We start from the raw sequence: 23,497 nt of genomic DNA, 5'->3' as shown, positions 1-23,497 counted from the left end.
CCCCCAAAATGTTCTGCCCCTGCCGCCTCCTCTCCCCTCTCAAATCCTGTCTGTACCTCTTAGCATCTGTACTGTATACTGTACGTGCTCCATAATTCCTCTACCTGTGTGGGCTGCCATACTGCTTCTTAGCAGTGTATTTTCTATGCTCTTCATTCGTATTTGCGAGTGCCTTCTCTTTCATTCATCCCATTCTTTTTGTGGGTCACATATAAAAAGTGTCTCACTGAGCTACACGTAAATTTTGGTCCATTCTTCCATAACAGTAGTGCCCATCTGTCAGTTTAAAAGGTCACGTGCTGTAAACAAGTTTCTGTATTTACAATAGCCGTAGCCTACTAAAAGGAAAGATGTTCTTAACATTTTATTTTACTTTTGTTTAATGGTTTTCTCTCACCTTGGACAATCTAAAAAAAACGAAACAATTTACCTTGCAGATTCAGTGTTGCAGCTTTTAGGTTTCAAACACTGCAAAGGAGTGTTTTTGATTTAAAAATAACTGTGGTTTTCACTAGAGCTTCTTGGACGTGGAGACATTTCTACTTGTTTTAGATTTTATTAAAATCTATTTTTACCATATTTTAAGTTTTGAATGTAATTTAAGTTGACTTAATTTAAATGATAAAATCAGCAAACATATTCCATCATGAATGGAAAATTCAAGGATTTTAGGTTTTGCTAATTTCCCTATTAATATTTTTCCTTTTTTTTTTTTACCTTTTTATATACAGAGACCTAAAGGACAGGGAAATAAAGGTAAGATGATTCCTTTATTTATAATGTCTGAGGCCCTGATCCTGTAATATATGGGAAAAGATGTTCTCAACCAATTATATAAAGTGAATGTAACTACAAGATATTCTAAAAACCCATTTTATCCAAGGTTGGCAATTTTTCCTTGGAAAAACTAATTTACGAGAGGATGTTGGTAAATACCAGCTTAACCCTGGTTTAGACCAGGAAATTGGGAAAAATAATCGCTTCTGTGGCCAGCAAGTGGAGAATGAATTTTTTCAAACTTTAGATACATCCATTCAAAACTGAGGGATAGGTTTGGTCTGTCCACTACATCAAAGTTGGTCCTGTGCTACAGAATGTTGCATGGCCAAATGGATCTGGACTGCTAGTCTGAAACTCTGCATGCTTCTGATTGCTTAATGCTTCACACTGCAGTATTGTCGTTTTTCATATAATATGTTTTGGACTTTTGTTTATGTAATATTGAAAACTGAAATGTGAGTAATGACTTGCTTGAGAAAATACCAAATCAGACATTCTAATGTTCACAGTTATACTGGCATATATTAGTATTATGCTTACTGCAGTTTGACTTTTTATTTGTACGACTCTAAATTAATCTCCAAATCTACAGCTTTATGTAATCATAGTTTGAATATGTAACTAAAACTAAGTATATTGTGGTGTCTATTAAAGAAGCAGTTTTAAAAATAGATAATGCCTTATACTGGCACTAACTAGCTTTTCCTGGGACAGTAAAAACCACTGGTAAAAACCACCTCTGGTAAATACCATGCCACCCTGATTTATCACACCAGCATGACTAGAAGTGGTGTGCTGAGAGTATTTTTCCAGTATTTTTAACATGATACATCACTGTAAAAATGCTTGAATATGCTTATCAAAGTAATAGTCATGAGTAATCAAGGGGTAAGATGTAGTTCTTTTCATTTAGCTATCTTTCAGTGAAAATGTTGGAATGATGTCCTTGAGTATACCTTTAGGCATTTACACCAACCCTATTCATTGTTACTTATTAATGTCTAATGAGGGTCATTTGATCTAAAGAACAATGATCATGTGTGTTCATTTAGTTTCTTACTCCTACCCATGAACAGAACACATCACCACTTCTATTCTGAGAAATCTTCACTGGTATCTTCTTCATTTCAGAATCCAGTACAGAGTATTCCTTCTAGAAGTTATCCAGATTCTGTCTTCACTTCTTCCCTCTATCTGTTAGCACCTTACTTATGCTCTTTAAATTCCATACTCTCTTAGCTTATCCTCCCCCACAAAAACTCTACTCACTTTTCTTAACACTCCTCCTGCTAAAAGTACCTGGAAAAGCCTGTGCCTAAATGACTGTGACTTTTCAGATCATATTTTATCTGAAACGTCTCTCGGTCCTGCAATTTATAATCTTTTGTTTAATACAGTAATCAGATTTTATTCTGTGACGCCCTCCCCCCACTCCCATCTCCTCTCCAGTTTCCTAATGTTTGTTTGTTTTTTTTTTTTGTTTTGTTTTTTTTTCCTGGGAAATCAGCAGTTGTATTACATTAATAACACACACATACAGAATGCAATCTGTGATAGATCAACTCTGCATTCTCACTGATATCTTCATGCATAGTGTAAGAAACATCTCTGGTGGATGATACTCAAATTTTTTATAGCAGTAAAATATTCTGTCATTAAACTATGAACATTATATTCTTTGTAAAGTGTTTGCTTGAAAACGATTCCATCAAATTCATAATCATTTTTTAAAATGCTGTATTTATTGCCATATTTATTACTAAAAATCATCCAACAGAGAGGTTTCACCATTTGTATCATTTGTGTACTACCTTGATTTCTTATTCACTGCATTTAATTAATCAAGCAGTAAACTTGTCACTGTTTTAGGATTTTGTTCTCAGTCTTGTCTCACATATAGGCTCTGTCCCCAGCCAATATTAACCTTACCTGCAGTTTCATCAACACAGCTCCTTATAGGTGCCTCCCAAATCTACCTTCCCAACTTTGACCTCTCAAAGTGTTCCATCGTAACCTCAGTCTTTGTGGTGAAACACTGAATGAACTTTACCTCCTAAATACTCTCTCCTTGGCTGTCAAAGCCCTGCACAACTCCATTCCTTCCTCCATTTCTGTTCTCTCATGTCTTATTCTTTTGGCACTCATTGCACTCTTTTCAAGCCTGGCTTTTAACCACCTGCTTTTTTCCTTTTCTACTCTAGTCTTCATGTTACCCCTGTGAATGGCACTGCCTCTTGTTCTTTTATGCCTAGAGGTCTCTACCTTCAACTTTTTCCTTAAACTACACTGTTTCTAAGCTGTTTAAAGGTGATCTCACAGAGATCTGCACCAATTTGATTTTCATCCAGTATTTTGCTTGATCTGTATTGTCTGTACTTGAATTAGAATTTAAACATTTTGATGCATGGATTGCATGTAATTATTTAATGATGAAAATAGCCTAGTGAATTTTACTTTGATTTATGTGCACTAGCATAATTTTGTGATAGGTGCATTATGAACACTGCATAGTCTTAGGTTTTACTTAAGAGCTTTATTTGGATTCTTTTTCCAAAACATGAATGTTGGGCCTAAACTACTGGATCTAGACTATTTTAGATTGCATCGTGTTTAAATACTTTATGTTAACTGTGTATAACTAGATGCTAGTGAAAATGGTTTATTTGTATTACTGACCTACGGCACTAGGCACTGTGCAAATGTATAGTAAAAGACAATCCCTGCCCTAAATAGCTCAGTTTAATAAGACAAGATATGACAGATGATAAAGGGAATGGGGAAGGAGGATGAAGGGAACAGTGATAGGAGTGCTTGGTTACATAGACTAGTTAATATACACAATTAGATGGTTTTGAGTCATTCAGAGACTTTACTTATTTCATGTGTATAAATAAAGTAAATATTGGTAGTCCCTACTTGGCTATACATTAACAGCTGGTAATCTGCAGGGGTCATGATAGGGTTCCTGTTTGAAGTGGTCTTTGAAGCAGGATAGAGTAGTGAGCTGACAGACTAGTTTGGGGAATATATATATTTCCATACATGGAAGAAAATGGGGGAAAAAAGGGTAGTTGTGGGTGGCATCTTTGGCAGACGGGAAGGAAGTATGCAGTAAGGTATAAGTGGATAAGTAGGAACAGTAGTAAGATATTGTATGAGAGCAGTTAACATTGAAAATGTAAAATACCTTAAACAATATTGTTAAAGTAATTAAATTATGTGGTCTTGTGAGACTTCTTTTCCGACATGTTATTGGCAATTAATTATAAATTGAGGGAACACATACACTATGGAAACCAAAAGTAGAGATCCAGGAAGATCTATACGTAGCAGAGTAGTAATATATAATAATTCGGGGTTTATGTGAAAGAGCCAAGAGTTTGTGTTGCTGCAAGAATTGAATGAATAATATACGTTTCTCTGAAGGTTTTGTCTGTTACAACTGTCAACTCTTAGACAATTACTGAGAGAGCTTGTTGGTTGGAATAGGCTTCAACCTATAAAAAGGAGCATTTTCTTATGAAAGTGTTTGATTATTAATTTTCCCAAAACACTTACATCAAAACATGCAGATTGAGAAGTATTAGAATTACAAGACATGCAGATGTTAGTACTTTCCTATCATCTTCCACTGTATTATGTTTTCTTACCTGAAATCATACTGTTAAATTTAACTGTGAGATCTCCAGCTAGAATGGAGCATAGGAATGGCAGCTTAATAGGCTGTTTTATTGAGTATTTTGCACACTAGTCAAGAAAAATCAGCTTCACTCTTTGAATGCTGTGACGGGGGGCCAGCTGAGGTCACTCAATTAGGGTGAACTGCAAAGAATGACAAAGACAATCCCCATAAAGCTCGTGGATATTCCAATACTTACTTTTACCAAGCCAACATAAAACAGCTTCTTCATTACCTTACTGGTTACTCAGAAGTCCGAACAACACAGTTCCCTTAAACTGATCCAGCCTCAGGCCTCCATCCAGGTACCTAAGTCAAATATGGTGATTTCTGAAAGTGTTATTTCATCATATAAAAGAAAAGGTTCTACAAAACCCAAAGGGTTGGACACATTACCTCCCAGTTTAATGACTGTTTCAGATCTTACCCAAATACACACTACAGCCAATTCTTATTAACTAAACTAAAATTTATTAAAAAACAAGAGAGAGAGAATGTGTACAAGATCAATGTACATACAGCGTGAGTTCATTTCATTAAGGTTTAGATTCATAGCAGAGATGATGAGCTTTATAGTTGCAAAGAGTTCCTTTAGAATTCAGTTCAAAGGTTACAGTCCAATGCCCAAATCTCCTATTCAGGGCGTACCAACATAACTAGGACCTCAGTCTTGTGACTCAAACTTCCCCTGATGAAGCTTAAGCAGATCTGAGATGACAAAATCAGGACCCAAGGAATTTTTATACAATTTCATGTCCTCTTTGACAAGTTGGGAATTCCTCCGGGAACAAAAAGTAATTAGGATGACTTTGAATGAAGTCCATCACTGGTACTTAGCTATAGAATTAACATAAGGCAATTTGCTTGTTCCTCCACCTTTCACAGATTATTTGCTATACCTTTCAGAGGGAGATGCATATAGAGGTATCCAGTGTTTACAATTCATTTTAATGCTAAGATGTTCTTTTGATCTCTGGCTACCACTCTGCAACCTGAATTATCAGAATACAGCATAGACAGAGACTGATTACATTGCCAGCCCTACTCATACATATGTAAATACACAAACATTATCTCCCCGCATGTCTTTTGAGGGTTGTTTATTTTGCAGGATGTTTAACCCTTTCTAGCCATTCATCACAAATGCAAATTTCATTCTTACATTTTTGTGTCCATCACTTGTGAAAAAGGACACGTGAATATTTTGCCACAAATTTTCATTCAATGCAAAATGATAGTAAAGAGAATATACTGTAAATTTGATTAGTCAGTAGATTGACTAATTATTTACAGAAGTAGACAACAGAATTTTATTTTCAGGGTAGCATTAAGGTAAGGGCGCTTTTGGGAACTGTTGGTTAATTACCAGTTAATATTTTAAGCAAGGTGAAAGTGAAGTAGGCTCTGTTTGAAAAGTACTGACTAAATGTGTGGTGCTGTATTATGTTTGTTTTTTTTAATAATAAGCCAGTTCAAGTTAAAGCAAAGAGCCTAAATAAAACATTTTCAGGGCTGGAATTCTTCATCACTAGGAAATTGACAGTGTGGCAATCCAGAACTATTTGGTCTCATTGTGGTTTAGATTATAGATACCAACAGTAAGAAGGCAACCACTTTTTAAAAATAAATCTGAGCTAGGAATTAATGATTGACAAATCTGTTTTCAATGGTTTGATTTATCCTTAATACCTCTGAAACCAATAAATGCCCTTTCTGTACATTCAGATGTTATGCCGATGTTATAAGTGAATTACACCTAATAGAAAGATTCTGCTCTGGAGATGTGACACATCTAATTTCTCCAACTATTTTTATAGTATGTTTTTTGAGGAATTTGTTTCTCGGTATACTTTGTTTCTTTATAAAGATTGTACCTGAAAATTATTGTGCCTTCCATACCATTTAGCTAGGATCAGGCAATGAACCCTTCCTTTTAATGACATCAGCAACAGACTTGTGGATTACTATCCCTGTGTGTCAGCTGAACACAAGAAGGAATGAACTCTTTAGGTTATCAAAATGTTCTCATTGTCTACAGACTTGGTTTAATCGGGAGTATGTCTATTTTAGATTTTTTGTTAGCTCATGATTCAAGCCATCTATTTTTGGGAAAATTCTTTTAAATATTTGTTTTGCTTAAGTTTAAAAATTAACCTTAAATATTTCTACATTAGATAACTTGTGCTTCACTTATCCCCTCCCATTTGTAATGGTCATAAATATTTGGCTGCTGTATCATAATATATGTCTTTATAAACCATTATAGCATCAGGGGTTTTGATGTTGACTCCCTTGATTGTTGAAGAAATACAAGAGACAAACTTGTTAACTTTTTATTTTGTAACTAGTGAAGATGTGCTCAGTGTTATTGCTGAAGCCCTGTTGTAGGATGTGAATTGTCAGTTCCTTTTGGAACTGTTAGAGTAGTTTGTTTTTGCTATATATTTTTCAGAACCGTAGCTATTGTTAAATTACTCCTGCTTCTTAGTCATCGTAGTTCAACTGACAGTATAGTTATTTGTCCCCAAGATGAGTCTCTTTAGGGCTTTACTTACATAAAAACTATGAAAACTTTGCAAAATTATTGGGCACAGGCACCAACTAGTTTGCAGGCTTAAACTTCGTAGCTTTCACTAAACATTAGTTGTAAATCCTCAGCTTTCTTAGTTTCGTGGCTGTATATGCTCTTCAGAGGCTTTTGCCAAAAAGGGGGAAATCATGGAAAACAGCTCTCCTTTCTGACTCCAGCTTGACAAAAATTCCTTTCTTTATGCTTGGAACTTCCTCTTCCATAGTGTACCACATGACAACCTTAAAACACCTTTCTTTCACGAAGTCTATCGATGGTAGATAATTATAGAAATAATTGCTTTTAGGAAAGCACCCACACAGCTTTGAGACTGGTCAGTTATCTGTTGTAATATTGTCCGGCTTGTCTAATTTAGGTCCATATTCTGTTTGCATGGAGCTCAACCAAAGCTGTGTCAAGACAATTTGAATCTGCTTGGAAAGTGGTATTGGTATTGTGAAGAGGGATACTTGCTCCAGTTGCCATCCACTGGAGAGTGACTGTGTTATATGTTAGGTAGCCGCAGTACCCTATCTGGGGAATGGGATGTAACTCTAGCCTTGGGTATAACATTGGAGAAGTGTTGTGCTTAAGTATCGTGCTTTGGTGTTGTGAAGCAAGCAGATATGCTATATAATGCAGCTGTGGGGTGTCATGGAAGGTCTGCCCACCTTTCACATGGAAATCCCAAGTGATAGCTTGAAAAAGAAAGAGCAAAGAAAGTATTAGGCTCTAGACTTGTCTCCCATTGGAAGTGGTGGAAACTTCATAATATTTGTTTCTAAACAAAATACTAAAAAAATGAGAACAATCTGGAATTTGTGAGGGAGAGACTGGGTGATGTGATGGTCGTGTGTTTCACCCTTCTGATTCTAGGGTATCCCAGAGGAAAGAGGAGAAAGGTATCCCAATTGGTAGCAGGAAGTGTGGGGGGAGGGAGGGTAACATCACTTCAGGGACTCAACTCCTGCTTTTCTCCTCTCTCGTTGCAAGTGTTACTACAAGGTTGCAGGGGATAGAGGAGTAGGCGCCAAAGGGGGTGGGTAAGAAGCTCATTTGCATGAACTTCCCATCCGCCTGTTGAGCCACTCACTTTGCACTGGTTCCAAGCTGTTGATGGCTGGGAGGAACTGGGAAATGTATTCATTTCTCCCAAGTAGTCATGTGTGTTTCCCTACAGGATTTTGCCCTTAGATTTGAACTTCCTGAGGTCATGGAACTTGCCTTCCTACGTCTTTGTATAATGTATAGCATAATGAGTACTCAGTAAACATAGTTTTTAAAACTGTTATACAAACTTGGTATGGCAAATTTCCTCTTGCAGTGAAAGTAACATAGCTATATTAATAAACTCAGATTTCTCAAAAAAAAAAAAAAAAAGTGGAAATAGCACTATGACCATAGTAGTATAAATGGGAAGCTCTGAGAAACAGGACATTTCAACAGTTAAGCAATTTAGTAGTGTTATAGACTGAGCTGTGACGCGGTAGTTTGGTTTGTTCTTCATTCTACAGGTTTTCTGCAGACAACAATGCTGAATTTGTTTGATTTTTTTTCCCCCTTATGACTGCAGGAAAAATGGTTTGCTCTGACACAGTCCTGCACTGTGAAATTATGCCAAGTGAGTGTGTCTGCAGGTGCTTTATCACAGAAAAAAGTGAATTGTAAACCATCAGACCTCTGTCATTCATGAAACATAAGTTTTCCTTTTCTAACACGTATTTGTAAAGCTTGAGCTGAGCTGTAAGACACTGTTGTTAGAAAGTAATCCAATGAAGAAACAACTGTCATCTAAGCACTCATTAAAATTGATGCAACAATTAAATAGAAGAGAATCTGTCTGCCTGATTACTTGTAACAAGTACTTTATAACATATATAGTTTAATGAAATGATTATCTTGAAATTAAATTTTACAAGCGAAACTTATTTGCAGTGCTTTTGTGAAGACTGCATGTATTTATCTGTCATCAAAATTTGTTACCTCATTTGATTCAATAGCCTAGGCTTTAGATGGTGGTCTCTCACAAGGAGAAATATCATGTACTGGCTTTTAAACACTTATGAGATCTCAAATGTGACACAGTCCTGGTAATTGAATGAATACAAGATGTTCTGTTTCTCGAAAAAACCCAGGAGAATAGGCAGTTCACCATACAAATGACAATTTAGTAGTAATTAAGACTGAACTGGTTTTTGTTTTGAATTAAAATTACAACACAATAATTCTAAAAGAGTGCCTAATACAAGCTTGCTTTTCAGTTTCAGTACAAAACGGTTCGATTCATCAAAAGGATGCAGTAAATGATGATGACTTTGAGCCATATCTAAGTAGCCAGACAAATCAGGTGAGCATTCGTTGCTATTTTGATGTATATTCAGAATTTAATTGTCTAGCTAAGATTTCCTTATCTTACACCGAACTAAGAAAGTTTACTATGTATCTGCACGCATATTTGAAATATAACTTAATGCTTAGCATGTAATGGGTCTACAACATGTCCTCTTTTTAATAGTAACATTCTTGTGACGCTTCAAGTAAAGGATGGAATTAAGTTTAATCAGTTCTATGTGTCTAACATAGATATGCATATGTGTGCATTCTAGAATCAGAATTATACTTTTAAAGGACTTTTTTTGCCTTCTAACTTTAAGTGAGTTCAGTATACCCCTGCTATATCGTTGAGACAATAGTTCCTGGGTTTCTAGGTAGTAGTAATTGTATACACATGATTTCCACAGAAGTCAACGGGAGTTGTTAATACATGATTGATAGCATAATCAAGGCCCCTGAAGTTTAATATTGCCTGTTGTGTAAGTTTTCTGCCAGTAAATGGATGACTTCACTTTCTGGAGCTGTGAATCCTCCATCTTTCATAATACTAAATTCAGTTTTTATTAAAACATTTAATTCAATAATTAAGATAAACCTGAAAGTTCCAGGATACTCTTTTTGAGAGAGAGGAGGGAATGAAGGTGGTTGAAATGGCTTTGGGGATTTTCCTTTCCTGCCCATCTGCTTTGATGTTATAACACTGGGCTGTCTTCTGTGGGAGGAAGATGGGAAGTGCCATCTTTGCAAACTAATCAGTGCCACTTGAGTCATCTGCAGGGAATCTTTAAAGTGACTTGAGCTATACCTTTCAAAGGGCTGAATGCTTTGCTTCCTGAGAATCTTTATTCCATAAGCCCTGGGCTCTAGGAGTGAACTCAGTATGCAAATTCTGCATTACTTCTCTAGACCATTGAATTGAATCATATGTTTGATGTTATCCACTCTTAAATATTGTGGGGCTGTTTTTATGAGATACATGAGTACTTTTTATAATCTCTTATCCTGCTGTCCTCCCACGAAGCACTGAAAATACTTTCATTTTAATAGTAATGAGAACCTCAGCAAGAAACAAATATAAGAAAACTGCAGTCATATTTACAAATTATGTTGTCTTATTTACTAATTTCTTGAGCTACTTTTTATTTTAAAAATACCTTAGTTTAGTCCCTTTGCTGTTAAGAATGAATTTGATTTGGTGGCATGCTCAGGTTTGAAGTTTTTAAATTTAGATGGTATACATAATGTAGATGTTTACTGATAAATACCCCTTCTGTTCCTCTTTAGTTATAGCTAGCATGATTCTAATTCTAAGGATTGGATAAGGCCCTTGTTTGAAACTTATTTTCTAAAACACAGTAAACTTACAATTATTTTAAGCGTTTCTAATTTTTTTTAAGTGCAGTAACACATGACTAGGCCTTGGAATGTCCAATATTTGGATTCATGTTGGAATTCACACCTTGTCATAATTTATTGCTTTCAGTTAAATGTGTTACTTAAAGTGTTAGTTGGTAAAACATGAATATTCTGAGATCTCTTTTGCTACCAGTTGGATTTTAGGAAAAATGTTAAATGGTTTCACATGTATCTAAGTAATATATAATATTATAAGGCCTATTGAGAATGGGTTTGTATTTTGAAGAAAGAGCTGCTTATAACAAATACAATTCGCAAAACTCACATCTTGTTACATTAGTTGTATGTACTTATGTTTATAATAGTCTCTCAGCACTTGCATGAAGCATTTCCATCTCTACTGAAGTTCTGCTTCAAGTTAGTGGAATAGATTCTTCTTCATGCTTGGGTATCTTTAATCTTGCTTAATATATTAAGCACTACATTTCTCAAGTTCTTTGTCAGTCTATAACTAGGTATGACAGAATTCAGTTTTTTTTTTTTTTTTTTCAAATTGACAGATACCAGTGGGTTTTTTTTTTTAAGCATTTTTTTTAGATATGGGATGATATTGGGAGGGTCAGACCCTGGTAGGATCAGACTATTTAATGACACTAGATGTTGAGATTCAAAAAGTTAAAACATAATAACCATTAAAACAAACACTGTCAACATCACATGTCAAAATATACAGATATCCTTAAATCAAACTCTTAAGTTTTCAAGCAGCATTTTTCTTTCTTTGCTTATTTGTAAATTTCTGTTATCAAAAGGATTTTTTTTGTTGGCTTGTATGTACACAGTTAAATCAATGCTTACCGACATTTACCAATAAAAAAATCTCATCCTTCTATACCTATCTATAATTAAAGGTTAACATCAACATACCCTTGGTAGCCTTTAGGATGACAGTTAATACTCTGGTTGATATTATCTATAGTAGAACCTCAGAGTTTTGAACATCAGAGTTATGAACCGACTGGTCAGCCACCTCATTTGGAAATGGAAGTACGCAATCTGGCAGCAACAGAGACGGGGGGGAAAAAAAAAGCAAGTACAGTACTGGGTTAAACGTAAAGTACTAAAAAAATGAAAAGTTTAAAAAATGATTGGACAGGTATAGAAACTGCTTTTTTCATTTAAATTAAGATTAAAAACCGCATTTTTCTTCTGTATATTAAAGCTTCAAAGCTATATTAAGTCAATGTTCAGTTGTAAACGTTTGTAAGAACAACTATGATGTTTTGTTCAGAGTTATGAACAACCTCCATTTCTGAGAGGTGTTCATAACTCTGAGGTTTTACTGTATGCAGTTTTTTACTAGAGGAAAAGGTGGATTTACACTAAAATCAACTTTGAAAAAAGAGACTTGATACGTTTGGAGCTCAAGGGCTTCGATATTCTCAGATAAAAATGTGTTTTGAGATTTCTGTAGCCTTAAAGGAAAAGTAAAAGGGAATGCTGTAAACAGAGCATCAACATTTGTTGTCTGATGCCTGCCATTTTCTCTTGAATTATGTTGATGATGGAAAGTTCCACTGCTGATTTTACTTTATTTTCTTGCAGAGTAACAGCTATCCACCAATGTCAGACCCATACATGCCTAGTTATTATGCTCCATCCATTGGATTTCCATATTCTCTAAGTGAAGCAGCATGGTCCACTGCAGGTGACCCTCCAATGCCATACTTGACAACCTATGGACAGATGAGCAATGGTGAACATCACTATATACCTGATGGTGTGTTTAGTCAACCTGGGGCTTTAGGAAATACCCCTCCATTCCTTGGTCAACATGGATTTAATTTTTTTCCTGGGAATGCAGATTTCTCTACATGGGGGACAAGTGGATCTCAGGGACAATCAACACAAAGCTCTGCTTATAGCAGCAGCTATGGCTATCCACCTAGCTCTCTTGGTAGAGCCATAGCAGATGGACAGGCTGGATTTGGCAATGATACTCTGAGCAAGGTGCCTGGGATTAGCAGCATTGAGCAAGGCATGACGGGACTGAAAATTGGTGGGGATATGACAGCTGCTGTGACAAAAACTGTAGGTTCAGCTCTGAGCAGTACAGGTATGACCAGCATTGCAGCAAATAGTGTGCCCCCAGTTAGCAGTTCAGCACCTAAACCAACCTCATGGGCTGCCATTGCTAGGAAGCCTGCTAAACCTCAGCCGAAACTCAAGCCTAAGGGTAATGTGGGAATTGGGGGCCCTGCTGTACCACCACCTCCTATAAAACACAACATGAACATTGGAACTTGGGATGACAAAGGGTCGGTGGTAAAAGCACCCCCTTCCCAGCCAATACTGCCTCCTCAGACTATAATACAGCAGCCTCAGCCATTAATTCAACCACCACCATTGGTGCAAAGCCAACTGCCTCAACAGCAGTCTCAGCCACCACAACCACAGCAGCAACAAGGACCTCAGCAGCAGGCCCAGCCTCACCAGTTGCAGCAGCAACAGCAGCTGCAAAACCGCTGGGTAGCTCCTCGTAACAGGGGCGTGGGCTTCAGCCAGAACAATGGAGGAGCTGGCAGCGAAAACTTTGGCTTAGGTGTTGTACCTGTCAGCTCTTCACCTGGTGTAGAGGTGCACCCAGTACTGGAGAAACTAAAGGCCATAAACAACTATAATCCCAAAGACTTTGATTGGAATCTGAAGAATGGACGTGTGTTTATAATCAAAAGTTATTCGGAGGACGATATACACCGCTCCATTAAATACTCTATCTGGTGTAGTACTGAACATGGTAATAAACGCTTGGATGCTGCTTACCGTTCCCTGAATGGAAAAGGTCCACTCTATTTACTCTTCAGTGTGAATGGCAGTGGACATTTTTGTGGAGTGGCTGAGATGAAGTCTGTTGTGGACTACAATGCATATGCTGGAGTCTGGTCTCAGGATAAGTGGAAGGGGAAGTTTGATGTTAAGTGGATCTTTGTCAAAGACGTTCCCAATAACCAGCTGCGGCACATTCGTTTGGAAAACAATGACAACAAACCGGTTACCAATTCGAGGGACACTCAAGAGGTACCCCTAGAAAAAGCTAAGCAAGTGCTTAAAATAATTGCTACTTTCAAGCATACCACCTCAATCTTTGATGACTTTGCACACTATGAAAAGCGTCAGGAGGAGGAGGAAGCCATGCGTAGGGTAAGAATCCAATTTCATATAGTAATTTTTCCTGTAGTTTCTTTGTGGTTTTTTTTAAGCTAGTTATTTCTTACAACTCGGTGTGCAGTATACATTGAAGCAGAAAGTAATGCTATTTTGTCCGAAGCTGGTTATAGTTCTTTGGTAGTTGATGTAACTGGCTCCTACTATTTAGATTAAGTTTTTTAATTCTTGTGGCTAAACCAAAATTATTTGTGGATTAACATGAACAGAACAATCCTAACCTAAGTTTATGTGTAAGAAGATGTTTAAAATGTTTTACTTATTGTTACAAAGTGGGAAAAAACTTTCAGTGTAATATAACATTCCTAATGGAGTCTCATTTTTAGTGCAGTGTTAACAATTTTTTGACAACTCTTAGTGCCATATTGAAATTAGGTGTGCCACAATCAATTTAGGGCATTGAATTACAAGGGAAATAAAGGTATTGAATGCTGTAACAGATAAGTCTCAAGTAAAATATGATTTTTTTTTTAAATCAAGATTCTAACAGAATACTAATCTGAAAATTTGTGCTTAGGTCAGTTTGTGTTAAAATGTGTAAGCAGCACAGTGATCACCTTTACAGTGTTAGAAATAGTGGCTCTTTAATAGTAGTGTTGTCTCAAATATATCAACTTATCATAGAATACCAGAGTTGGAAGGGACCTCAGGAGGTCATCTAGTCCAACTCCCTGCTCAAAGCAGGACCAATCCCCAATTTTTGCCCCAGATCCCAAATGGCCCCCTCAAGGATTGAACTCACAACCCTAGGTTTAGCAGGCCAATGCTTGTGTTGTTTGTAGAGGAAATATGTGCCTGCAGCAATATAATTTCATTGGGGAAAATTTCTAAAAATTGTGCTTTTATTCATGGTGTCAGAATTTCAGAAAATTTACTCGGAAAATATTAAATATAAATTTTCCTCTTAAAGTTGCTTTATGGTGTTCACCTGCTTTTGTCTTTCCTGTCTCTCCTCCCTCCCCCCCCACCCCCCACCCTTTGCCCTACTAGGTATTTCTGTTTTTGCATTTTTAGGGAAGATTCTTTCCCCTGCATTGATTTTTTTTATTTTATTTTATTTTTTTAAAATTTATTGCTGGTCCTCACAGTCCAGTTGTGCTAGACTTATTTTCCTCTGTCAAAGCTGAGTAGTAGTTGGATTTATGGAAGGTTCATTTGATGGCTTGAAAAATTTACCAGATCTACTAGTCAGAATACTACTATAAGCCTGTTAGCTCATGTGCTCAGATATTGCAGGGATGGGTGCAAGAATCTGGAAAGACTGAAGAGCCTGCATCAGTGAAGTCTGGGGACTTTGCTCTGGTTTGAAGCCTTAACTCTTTTTGCCACCACGAGCTGCTAGGTAAAATGAGGGTCCTGGAATTTATACCAAGGTATTCTCTGCACCTTGCTCAAGGGGCTCAGTCTTTTGTATCTGTCCCTGGCTATTAGGAGTTCTTGATGCATCACCTCATACTGGCTGCCTAGTACTCTTATCTTTTTGTCCACTTCAAGGGCTTCCTGGTAGCAGTGAAGGAGGATTTCCATTTAAATATGAAATTAATACCTTTCCCCTCTTCAGTGGCCTCCAAGCTGCTGTCAGAAGGAGGCCTCTACTACAGTGCTTTCTACCTAACCTCTGTTCTGTCTTCCTCTCTGGTGAATCGTACAATTGTTTTTCTTTTGCTACTGCTTTATCAATCAGTTTCATCTTGAAATTGGCATGATTCTTGACAGTTCCAGTGCTACCCATATGTTTCTGAAATAGCAGTAGTCCAACTGTTGTCTTGTTAATTTTACTCTAGTTCTCCTTACCATAGCTGAGTGATCGCAGAGGCACTGTAATAGTGTAAAGACTCACAAAAATGACACTGTATTGACTTACATTACATTCATATTTGGAACTATTATTTTACACCAAGAAGAGTACAAACTATTTTTTCATAATGAAAGTTTTTAACTTTGGCAAAAATTAATGGTTTGTTTAATGGTCCCATCACTTGCTAGGACAAACTTCAAGTTAGTTTTTCAAACCAGAGTTTACCCCCACTGCACTTTGCGTTTGTGTTGCCTCCTCTCTAGGACTGCCTGCTGTAGGGATGGGCAGCTTTAAGGTGATAGATGGCTACAAAACCATTAAAACTGTTTGACAGGCTATAAATTTTTTGGAGGCCATGTATTGCATAACTCAGAATGTTTGCTAAAATACAGCATGTTAACATAAAACAGGAGTTTTCATAAATAGAAAAGACCTTTATCCCACAACCTTTAAATAAAACCCCCACCCAAAAAACCCCCACGGACAGTTTAAACATAACTCTTTAACCCTTTTTTAGTGTGCAGAAAAGCACAGGATGGATAAACGAAAATAACAAAAACACGAATGTCAACGTTTTGTCTTTGCTGCTTCCAGTCTCTGCTTTGCTGCCTCATAGACACAGGCTCAGGGCTAAGAGCAGGAGCCTATGCGCCAGGTTGCAGTGCTACTCGAATTTGGCCCATCCGCTCCTCCATTATACCTGCAGGGAAGGGGCTTAGCAATTAGGCCACCCAGCTCTGTTTACTGCTTCCCCACTGACAGAGGTTCCCCCCAACCCACCGTTGGCCAGTAAGATTGGCTTCCACATCCCACAGCCAAAGGGAAGGCAATAACCAGAGCGGAGTGGTATGGGGCAGAGACCCTCTCCTATGTGAGTGATGAAGAGGTGATTGGGCCAGATGAGTGGCATTGCAACCTGGCACATGGGACACAGGTTCTATCTCTGTCCCATGCGACCCACCTCTGATTACTTCCCCAGTGGCAGAGGTGTGCCCTGACCGACCTACCCACTCACCAAACCTTGTTGACTTTCAGCTTCCAGACAGTCAGTGGGTCCACAGTAACTGGTCCTAGGTGACATTGGGCAGGGGTGAAGCCTGTGATGTAGAAGCAAATCTGAGCAGAGTGGCATGAGTCTACGCTACATGCAGCAATCTTTACTAAAAATCTGTGCCCTTCAGCAACCTAGCTCGGGGCTTGTCTACACTTGAAACACTGCAGCAGCACAGATGAGGTGCTGCAGCAGCACCGCTATAGTGCTTCAGTGTAGACACTATACTATGTAGAACCTCTCTCACAGGCATAGGTAATCCACCTTTCTGAGAGGCAATAGTGAGGTCGATGGAAGAATTCTTCTATTGACCTGTCACTGTCCACACTGGGTGTTAGATTAGCTTAACTACGTTGGTCAGAGGTGCATTTTTCACACCCCTGAGTGATGCAGCTGAGTCAACCTAACTTTTTAGTTTAGACCTGGCCTCGGTCTTAAAAAAAAAAAATTGTTCTGGGACTGCAACTCTGCCTATAAGCAGGCCAAATAAAATGATCTGGTGGGCTTGATGCGTCTCTCTGGGTTACCAGTTTTGATGGGCCAGAGATGGGTATTTTTGTTTGAGATCAGTACATAGATATATTGCATGCCTCTGCAGTTAGCTGTCACTAGAAGGTGGTTTAAAGGTTGATAGAAGATAGAGAAGGTGAGACAGCCTTTAAATGTTTAATTTTTAGTGTATATTAAATTTAAAGAGGGAGAAATGCACATTTTACTAATTCCGTGAAATTTACTTAAATGGATTATCAATTGAGATTAATACAATGAAAATTCTGTCAGATTTATATATCTGTAGACTTTTTCATCTCTTTAGGGCATTCTTTTACAGTTTCTGAAAGATTTATGTTCTGTTTATCGAGGGGGGGTTACCAAGTTTCTGACACATTCGGTTTGTTTTTCTTTTGGTGCCCTAATATACATTTAATTTAGGGTATGTCTACACTTGTAGAGTTTTTACGTTGTAAGGGCTTGTCTACACCACGCAGCCTTGTCACTAAAAGTCGGTGTGTGTAAACGCTCTTTGTTGGTACTTTGCCAGCACTTTTACTGACAAAATACTTCCAGCCCCGCAAGCGGCATTAGCTTTGTCGGCAGGAGAGCACACCTGCTGACAAAGCCGCGTTCACACTGTCGCTTGTGTCTGCAAAACTTTTCTTTTGCAGGAGGGCTTTTTTAAGTACCGGTGAAAGACAGAATGTTTTGTCGACAACTTCTTGGTGTAGACAAGCCCTAAGTTTCACAAGTGAAGCGCTGGTTTGTGTATGTACTTAATTCCTCAGGGATCAAAAAGTGTTTACATTAGTAGCACTTCGCTGTCTAGAGCAGCTATCCCACAGTGCAGCGCTCTCCAGTTTGATGATGGGTCTTGTGGGGGGGGGGGGGGGGGTGATCCTGGGTCCCTGCACAGCTTCCTCTCCCCAAACACTGATAAGCTCCAGTAGCTCAGCATTGTTCCAGGCAGAGGATCGTTTGCTCCCTGAAGCAGGCATTGTCACTTGGCCAGATAAGTGAGCACTTGCCAAGAAAACAGGAAGGGGAGTTTCAGAGTTCCCTGGGCTTTAAAGGGGAAGGGTGGATGTCTGTTTACCTGGCATCAGAGCAGCAGAGCTGCTGGCCAGAGTGGTCACCTAGGCACTGTGGGATATCCTCCAAAGGCTAAAAAGTGTGTAAACAGGAAGAACGTCTTCACTTGCACATCACCATAAAAGCATCACCGGTAAGAGCTGTATGCCTCTTGTGGAGGTGGTTTTCTTTTTGTGGTGAAACTTCTGAGTTGCACTGCAACAAGTCATTGGCAAGTGTAGACGCTCCCATGGTTTTTGCATAAAAAAGGGACTTTTTCCACTTTAAATGGCAAGTGTAGACATGCCCTTATTGTATTTGCTTAAACTGATAATTTGAGAGTTACTACTTTGTGGGAGCGTTTATCAAAGGAGCTAGTAATTCAAAAACCAGTGCTTTAAGAACTGAGGAAATTAAATAGGTGAAGAGGGCCCGGAGTTACTGCAGGAATTCTTTCCCAGCTGTGTGGTTGGTGGGTCTTGCCCACATGCTCAGGGTCTAACTGATCACCATATTTGGGGTCGGGAAGGAATTTCCCCCCAGGTTAGATTGGCAGAGACCCTGTGGGGTTTTCGTATGCCTCTACAGCACGTGGCACAGGTCACTTGCAGGTTTAAACTAGTGTAAATGGTGGATTCTCTGTAATTTGAAGTCTTGAAACCATGATTAGGGAACTTCAGTAACTCAGTCAGAGGTTAGGCATCTATTACAGGCATGGATGGGTGAGGTTCTGTGATCTGCAATGTGCAGGAGGTCAGACTAGATCGGGGTAGTCAGTTATTTTTTGTGAAGGTTCAGACTCCAGAGAAAATAATAAAAATAACAATAATAAGTAAGTACAAAGATTTAGGGGTCCTTTCAAAAGCATCTGGCGGTCTGGATTTGGTCTGCGGTCCGCCTATTTACTACCCCTGGACTAGATGATCATGGTAGTCCCTTCTGACCTTAGTCCATGGGTCTTAGTTATGGTGTTGTTTTTTTCATTAATTACAGAAAGAAAACCATAACATGTAATGGAAGAACCTTGGATTGTCAGTACAGTGACGTTATGTACTCTCTCTCAAATCTTAAAATCCAAACCACAAAGTTCTACAGTTTAATATAGACTGGATTCAGTTGTGTGATTATGCATATATTTCGTGTAATTAACATTTTCCAAGTTGTTGGCTTTAATAGGAAATATATAGTATCCATATGGCTCAAATACTGGCATATGTAATTCTAGTATGGTAAATAATTTAGTTGCATTTTCTCAATGGTATTTCTATGACAGGCTAACTGAAAGAAAACTAACAAAGAACTAAGTATTTGTCATGATGCTTTTATAAAAAGTGTGTAATATTTTGCATTCATTTTCAGTCCTCTCAAAAGTGTTGGAGACATCTGACAATTTAGAAACAAGTTTAGAACTGCATAACTATCCCACTAATTCTTCATCGTACATGCATTTGAAGTATTGCTAAAATGGATTTAATGTATATTTAAAACATAGTAGGAAGTCTAATGAAAATATAACACTGGCTACCAAAAGATCCAAACTCTTGATCATTAACTTAACTGGGCAAATAGAATTTTGCCTTAAAATTGGTAGATTATTTTTTTCTTTCTATGGCATAACTTTTATTTTTTGTTTTCATCTTTCAATTATAAATATATGATACAGTCCATTTCTTTTTAATTGGAGAACAGTTTCAGAAATGCGGTAATTTATATCTCTGAAACTGTGTGCTGTTTATAGATAATTGGATAATCCTTTTCTTTCTAGTGCCAGGCTAGATTTTTATTTTCATCATACCTAAATTGGTATATTCAGTAAGAACTACACATTCTGGGTGTTATATGGGTTAAGTACATGCCTGTTTTCTATAGCAGCTGTGATAATTGCTTTGTTTCTTTTTAACAGTGTGTGTACTCTTCATAAAAAAGCTGTTTTTTGCTGTTAATAAAATATTAAATACATTAAATAGCAGTAGTCAGTTGCAACTTCTTGAAGTTCAATTAGGATTTTATTGTGCATATGTAATAACAAATTTCCTTGGTCAGTTATCTAAACAGAGCAAATTATTTATGGATTTAATTACCTTTATAACTGTTCCAACTAACTTATTTTAGAATAATTGGTTTTAAAAATTTAATCTAACAATTTGGGATGATCAATAATTAATTTCAAATAGGACTTGACTTTGTTCTATTAAAATATGGCAGTATCTCTATTAAAGTGCACGCAGTTTTATCTGACCAGGATGAAAGTAATCTTTTGAAATACCTATGTTTAGTAAAATTTTTAAGTGATTATTTGCCATCTCTAAATTCATTTGAATAAATCCCCTTTCGATGTATTCCACTTTAGCATTATTTGACATTACTCCATTACGGGCAAGGTAGCAAACATTAAGGGTGGAAACAGATTTTGCTTTTAAATTTTACATATGTACAATAATCATTGTACATATGTAAAATTTTGTAAAAATTATAATCTTGTTTCTCATATGCGATCTGTCAGCAGTAATGTGAAATCATCTGAGGTCTTGTTAATTATTAATATGTACTGTTCAATATTGTATAAAATCCTGTGCATTTATACAAACAATTCAGAAAATAGAACACCTGGGGACAGACTTCTGACTGAAAGTGGTAAAGAGGTTTCTAAAACTGGCAATTTTTGAGATGAGGACAAATTTCAAAAAATTTAATTGCACTATTTGAGAAGAGTCGTCATGTATTTTCTGTAGTGGCCATGTAAATACTTATCAGCAAATACATAGATAGTAAAACAGAAATGATCTTTGCATAAAAAGGCACAGCTGTTAAAATGAATATATTTTGTGAGCAATGTTTCTAAGTACTCTTAAGATCATGTCTCTCAAGTTTTATCTTCCTAACCCTAAATCAGATAGTCCATCATGTTTCCTTTGTTTTCTAACATCTGATAGTGGCTTTTACCCTGTAATCTTCTATTGCTCTTCCTTGCTACAGAGTATAAAATCTGAGCTTTTTAAAGTAACTTTTGGGGGGGAATACTAACTTCATTACCAGTGTGCAGTAGAAAACACTGATATTGGATCCAGGTGATTATAGAATATTAACAAAACAGGGTGGTAGTACAGACGCCCCCCGACTTATGCAATCATTCCGTTCTGGAAAGCCTTGTGTAACTCGAATTTTGTGCAAGTCGGAAACGTATACCTGTACGTTACACAAATATTTCCACAACTTGAAAATCCTATTTCTGGCTTACGGAATTTTTTCCGTAAGTGTGAATTTGCATAAGTTGGGTCTTGCGTAACCCAGGGAGCATCTGTAAACTGAAATTGTTTCAGTACTGCAAGTCAGAAAATACTGCATAAACACCAAATTTGTTAAGGCTGTGGAGGAGAAAGGGGCTTTTTAGTTCCCAACTAAAAGACTCCACTTCCAGTGTTCCATTCAAGGGGTGTGCTCCGTTCAATAAAAGGAATTTCTTGGGAATTGCTTGCCTGCAGTTTCTCCAAAGGATATGGTCTTGCTGCTGTTTTCCCTTTTCCAGCTATTAAAGTAAGTGGTCACCCGCTCTATCAAGAATTCCTAGCATTGGCATTTTCCTTTACAGCCTGGACTGCCTTTCTGGAGGAGAAGCAACAGCTGAGCAGTTGCTTGAGGAGTCCTCTGGGTGAAGTTAAATTTTTTCTTGTTTCACTGGGAATGTTATAAGAGTTTGCAGGAAGTTGGAACCCTAATAGGGAAGCCAGGAACACAGCTGGTTACTTATATTAATGTAGTGCCCAGACCTGCAGTCAGTGTTGGGACACAGTTGTTGTAGGTGCTTGTGACTGGGGTCTCGGTGGGGAGCCAGCTATGGTCACTCAATTAGGGTGAACTGCAAAGAACGGGGCAGACAATCCCCATAAAGTTGGTGGCTATTTCAATACTTAGATTCACCAAGCCAGCATAAAACAGCTTCTTTATTACCTTACTGGTTACTCAGAAGTCCAAACAACACAGTTCCCTTAAAGTGATCCAGCCTCAGGCCTCCATCCAGGTACCCACATCAAATATTATGATAAATTTCTGTAAATCTTATTTCATCACATAAAAGAACAGGTTCTACCAATCCCAAGGATTGGACACATTATCGCCCAGGTTAATGAATGTTTCAGATCTTACCCAAATGCATGCTACAGCCATTTATTAACTAAACTAAAATTTATTAAAAAACGAGAGAGAGAGTACGGTTAAAAGATCATTATGTACAGGCATGAGTTGAATTCATTAAGGTTCAGTTTCATAGCAGAGATGGTGAGCTTTGTGGTTGCAAAGAGTTCCTTTAGAATTCAGTTCATAGGTCATAGTCCAATGTCCAAGGCTGTGTCTACACTGCCACTTTCAGCGCTAAAACTTTTGTGATTCAGAGGTGTGAAAAAACACCCCCTTGAGCAACAAAAGTTTTAGCGCTGAAAAGCGCCAGTATAGACAGTATGGCTCCCGGTGATAAAGCTACTATCTCTCCTTCTGGGCGTGTTTTTTTTTAATCACCAGGAGAGCTCTCCCCTGGCGATAAAGCACGTCTACACTGCCCACGTTATAGCACTGCTGCGGCCACGCTGTAATGTGGGTAGTGTAGACATTCCCCAAATCTCATATTCAGGGCATACCAGCATAACTGGGACCTCAGTCTTGCAACTCAAACTTCCCCTGTTGAAGTCTAAGCAGATCTGAGATGACAGAATCAAGGCCCAAGAATCTTTTATACAATTTCATGTCTTCTTTGACAAGCTGGGATTTCCTCGGGGAACAAAAGGTAATTAGGATGACTTTGAAGGCGTTCCATCATGGGTACTTAGCTGTACAAATTAACATAAGGCCATTTGTTTGTTCCTCCACCATTCACAGTACAATTCATTTAAATAATGCCAGAATACAGCATAGACAGAAACTGTTGATTACATTGTTGACCCTGCTCATATATATGTAAATACACAAAAACACAAATATTGTCTCCCCACATGTCTTTTGAGGGTTATTTATTTTGCAGGATGCTTAACCCTTTCTAGCCATGCGTCACAGTGCTATATGTAGACAGGTCCATAAAATTCCCAGATGCAGGATATTTGACCTGAAATGTAGCATATCAGAATTCGACATTTCTAGCCCAGATACTTAAAT

At 37.7% G+C, this 23,497-nt stretch overlaps 1 protein-coding gene across 1 annotated transcript in view; it reads left to right on the top strand.

Moving 5' to 3' along the window:
- The window catches only part of YTHDF3 (YTH N6-methyladenosine RNA binding protein F3), a 40,213-nt gene that overhangs the window by 1,045 nt on the left and 15,671 nt on the right, over positions 1-23,497 (top strand). Inside the window, exons 2-4 of the mRNA XM_074943070.1 lie at positions 732-756; positions 9,290-9,375; positions 12,324-13,919. Of these exons, the coding sequence (XP_074799171.1) occupies positions 732-756; positions 9,290-9,375; positions 12,324-13,919 (1,707 nt within the window). The remainder of the gene's footprint in view (positions 1-731; positions 757-9,289; positions 9,376-12,323; positions 13,920-23,497) is intronic.

The sequence above is a fragment of the Natator depressus genome, chromosome 2 (assembly GCF_965152275.1).
Source record: "Natator depressus isolate rNatDep1 chromosome 2, rNatDep2.hap1, whole genome shotgun sequence".
Taxonomy (NCBI): Eukaryota; Metazoa; Chordata; order Testudines; family Cheloniidae; genus Natator; species Natator depressus.
The sequence above is the reverse complement of the archived record's forward strand: the minus strand, read 5'-3'. Positions and strand labels throughout refer to the sequence as shown.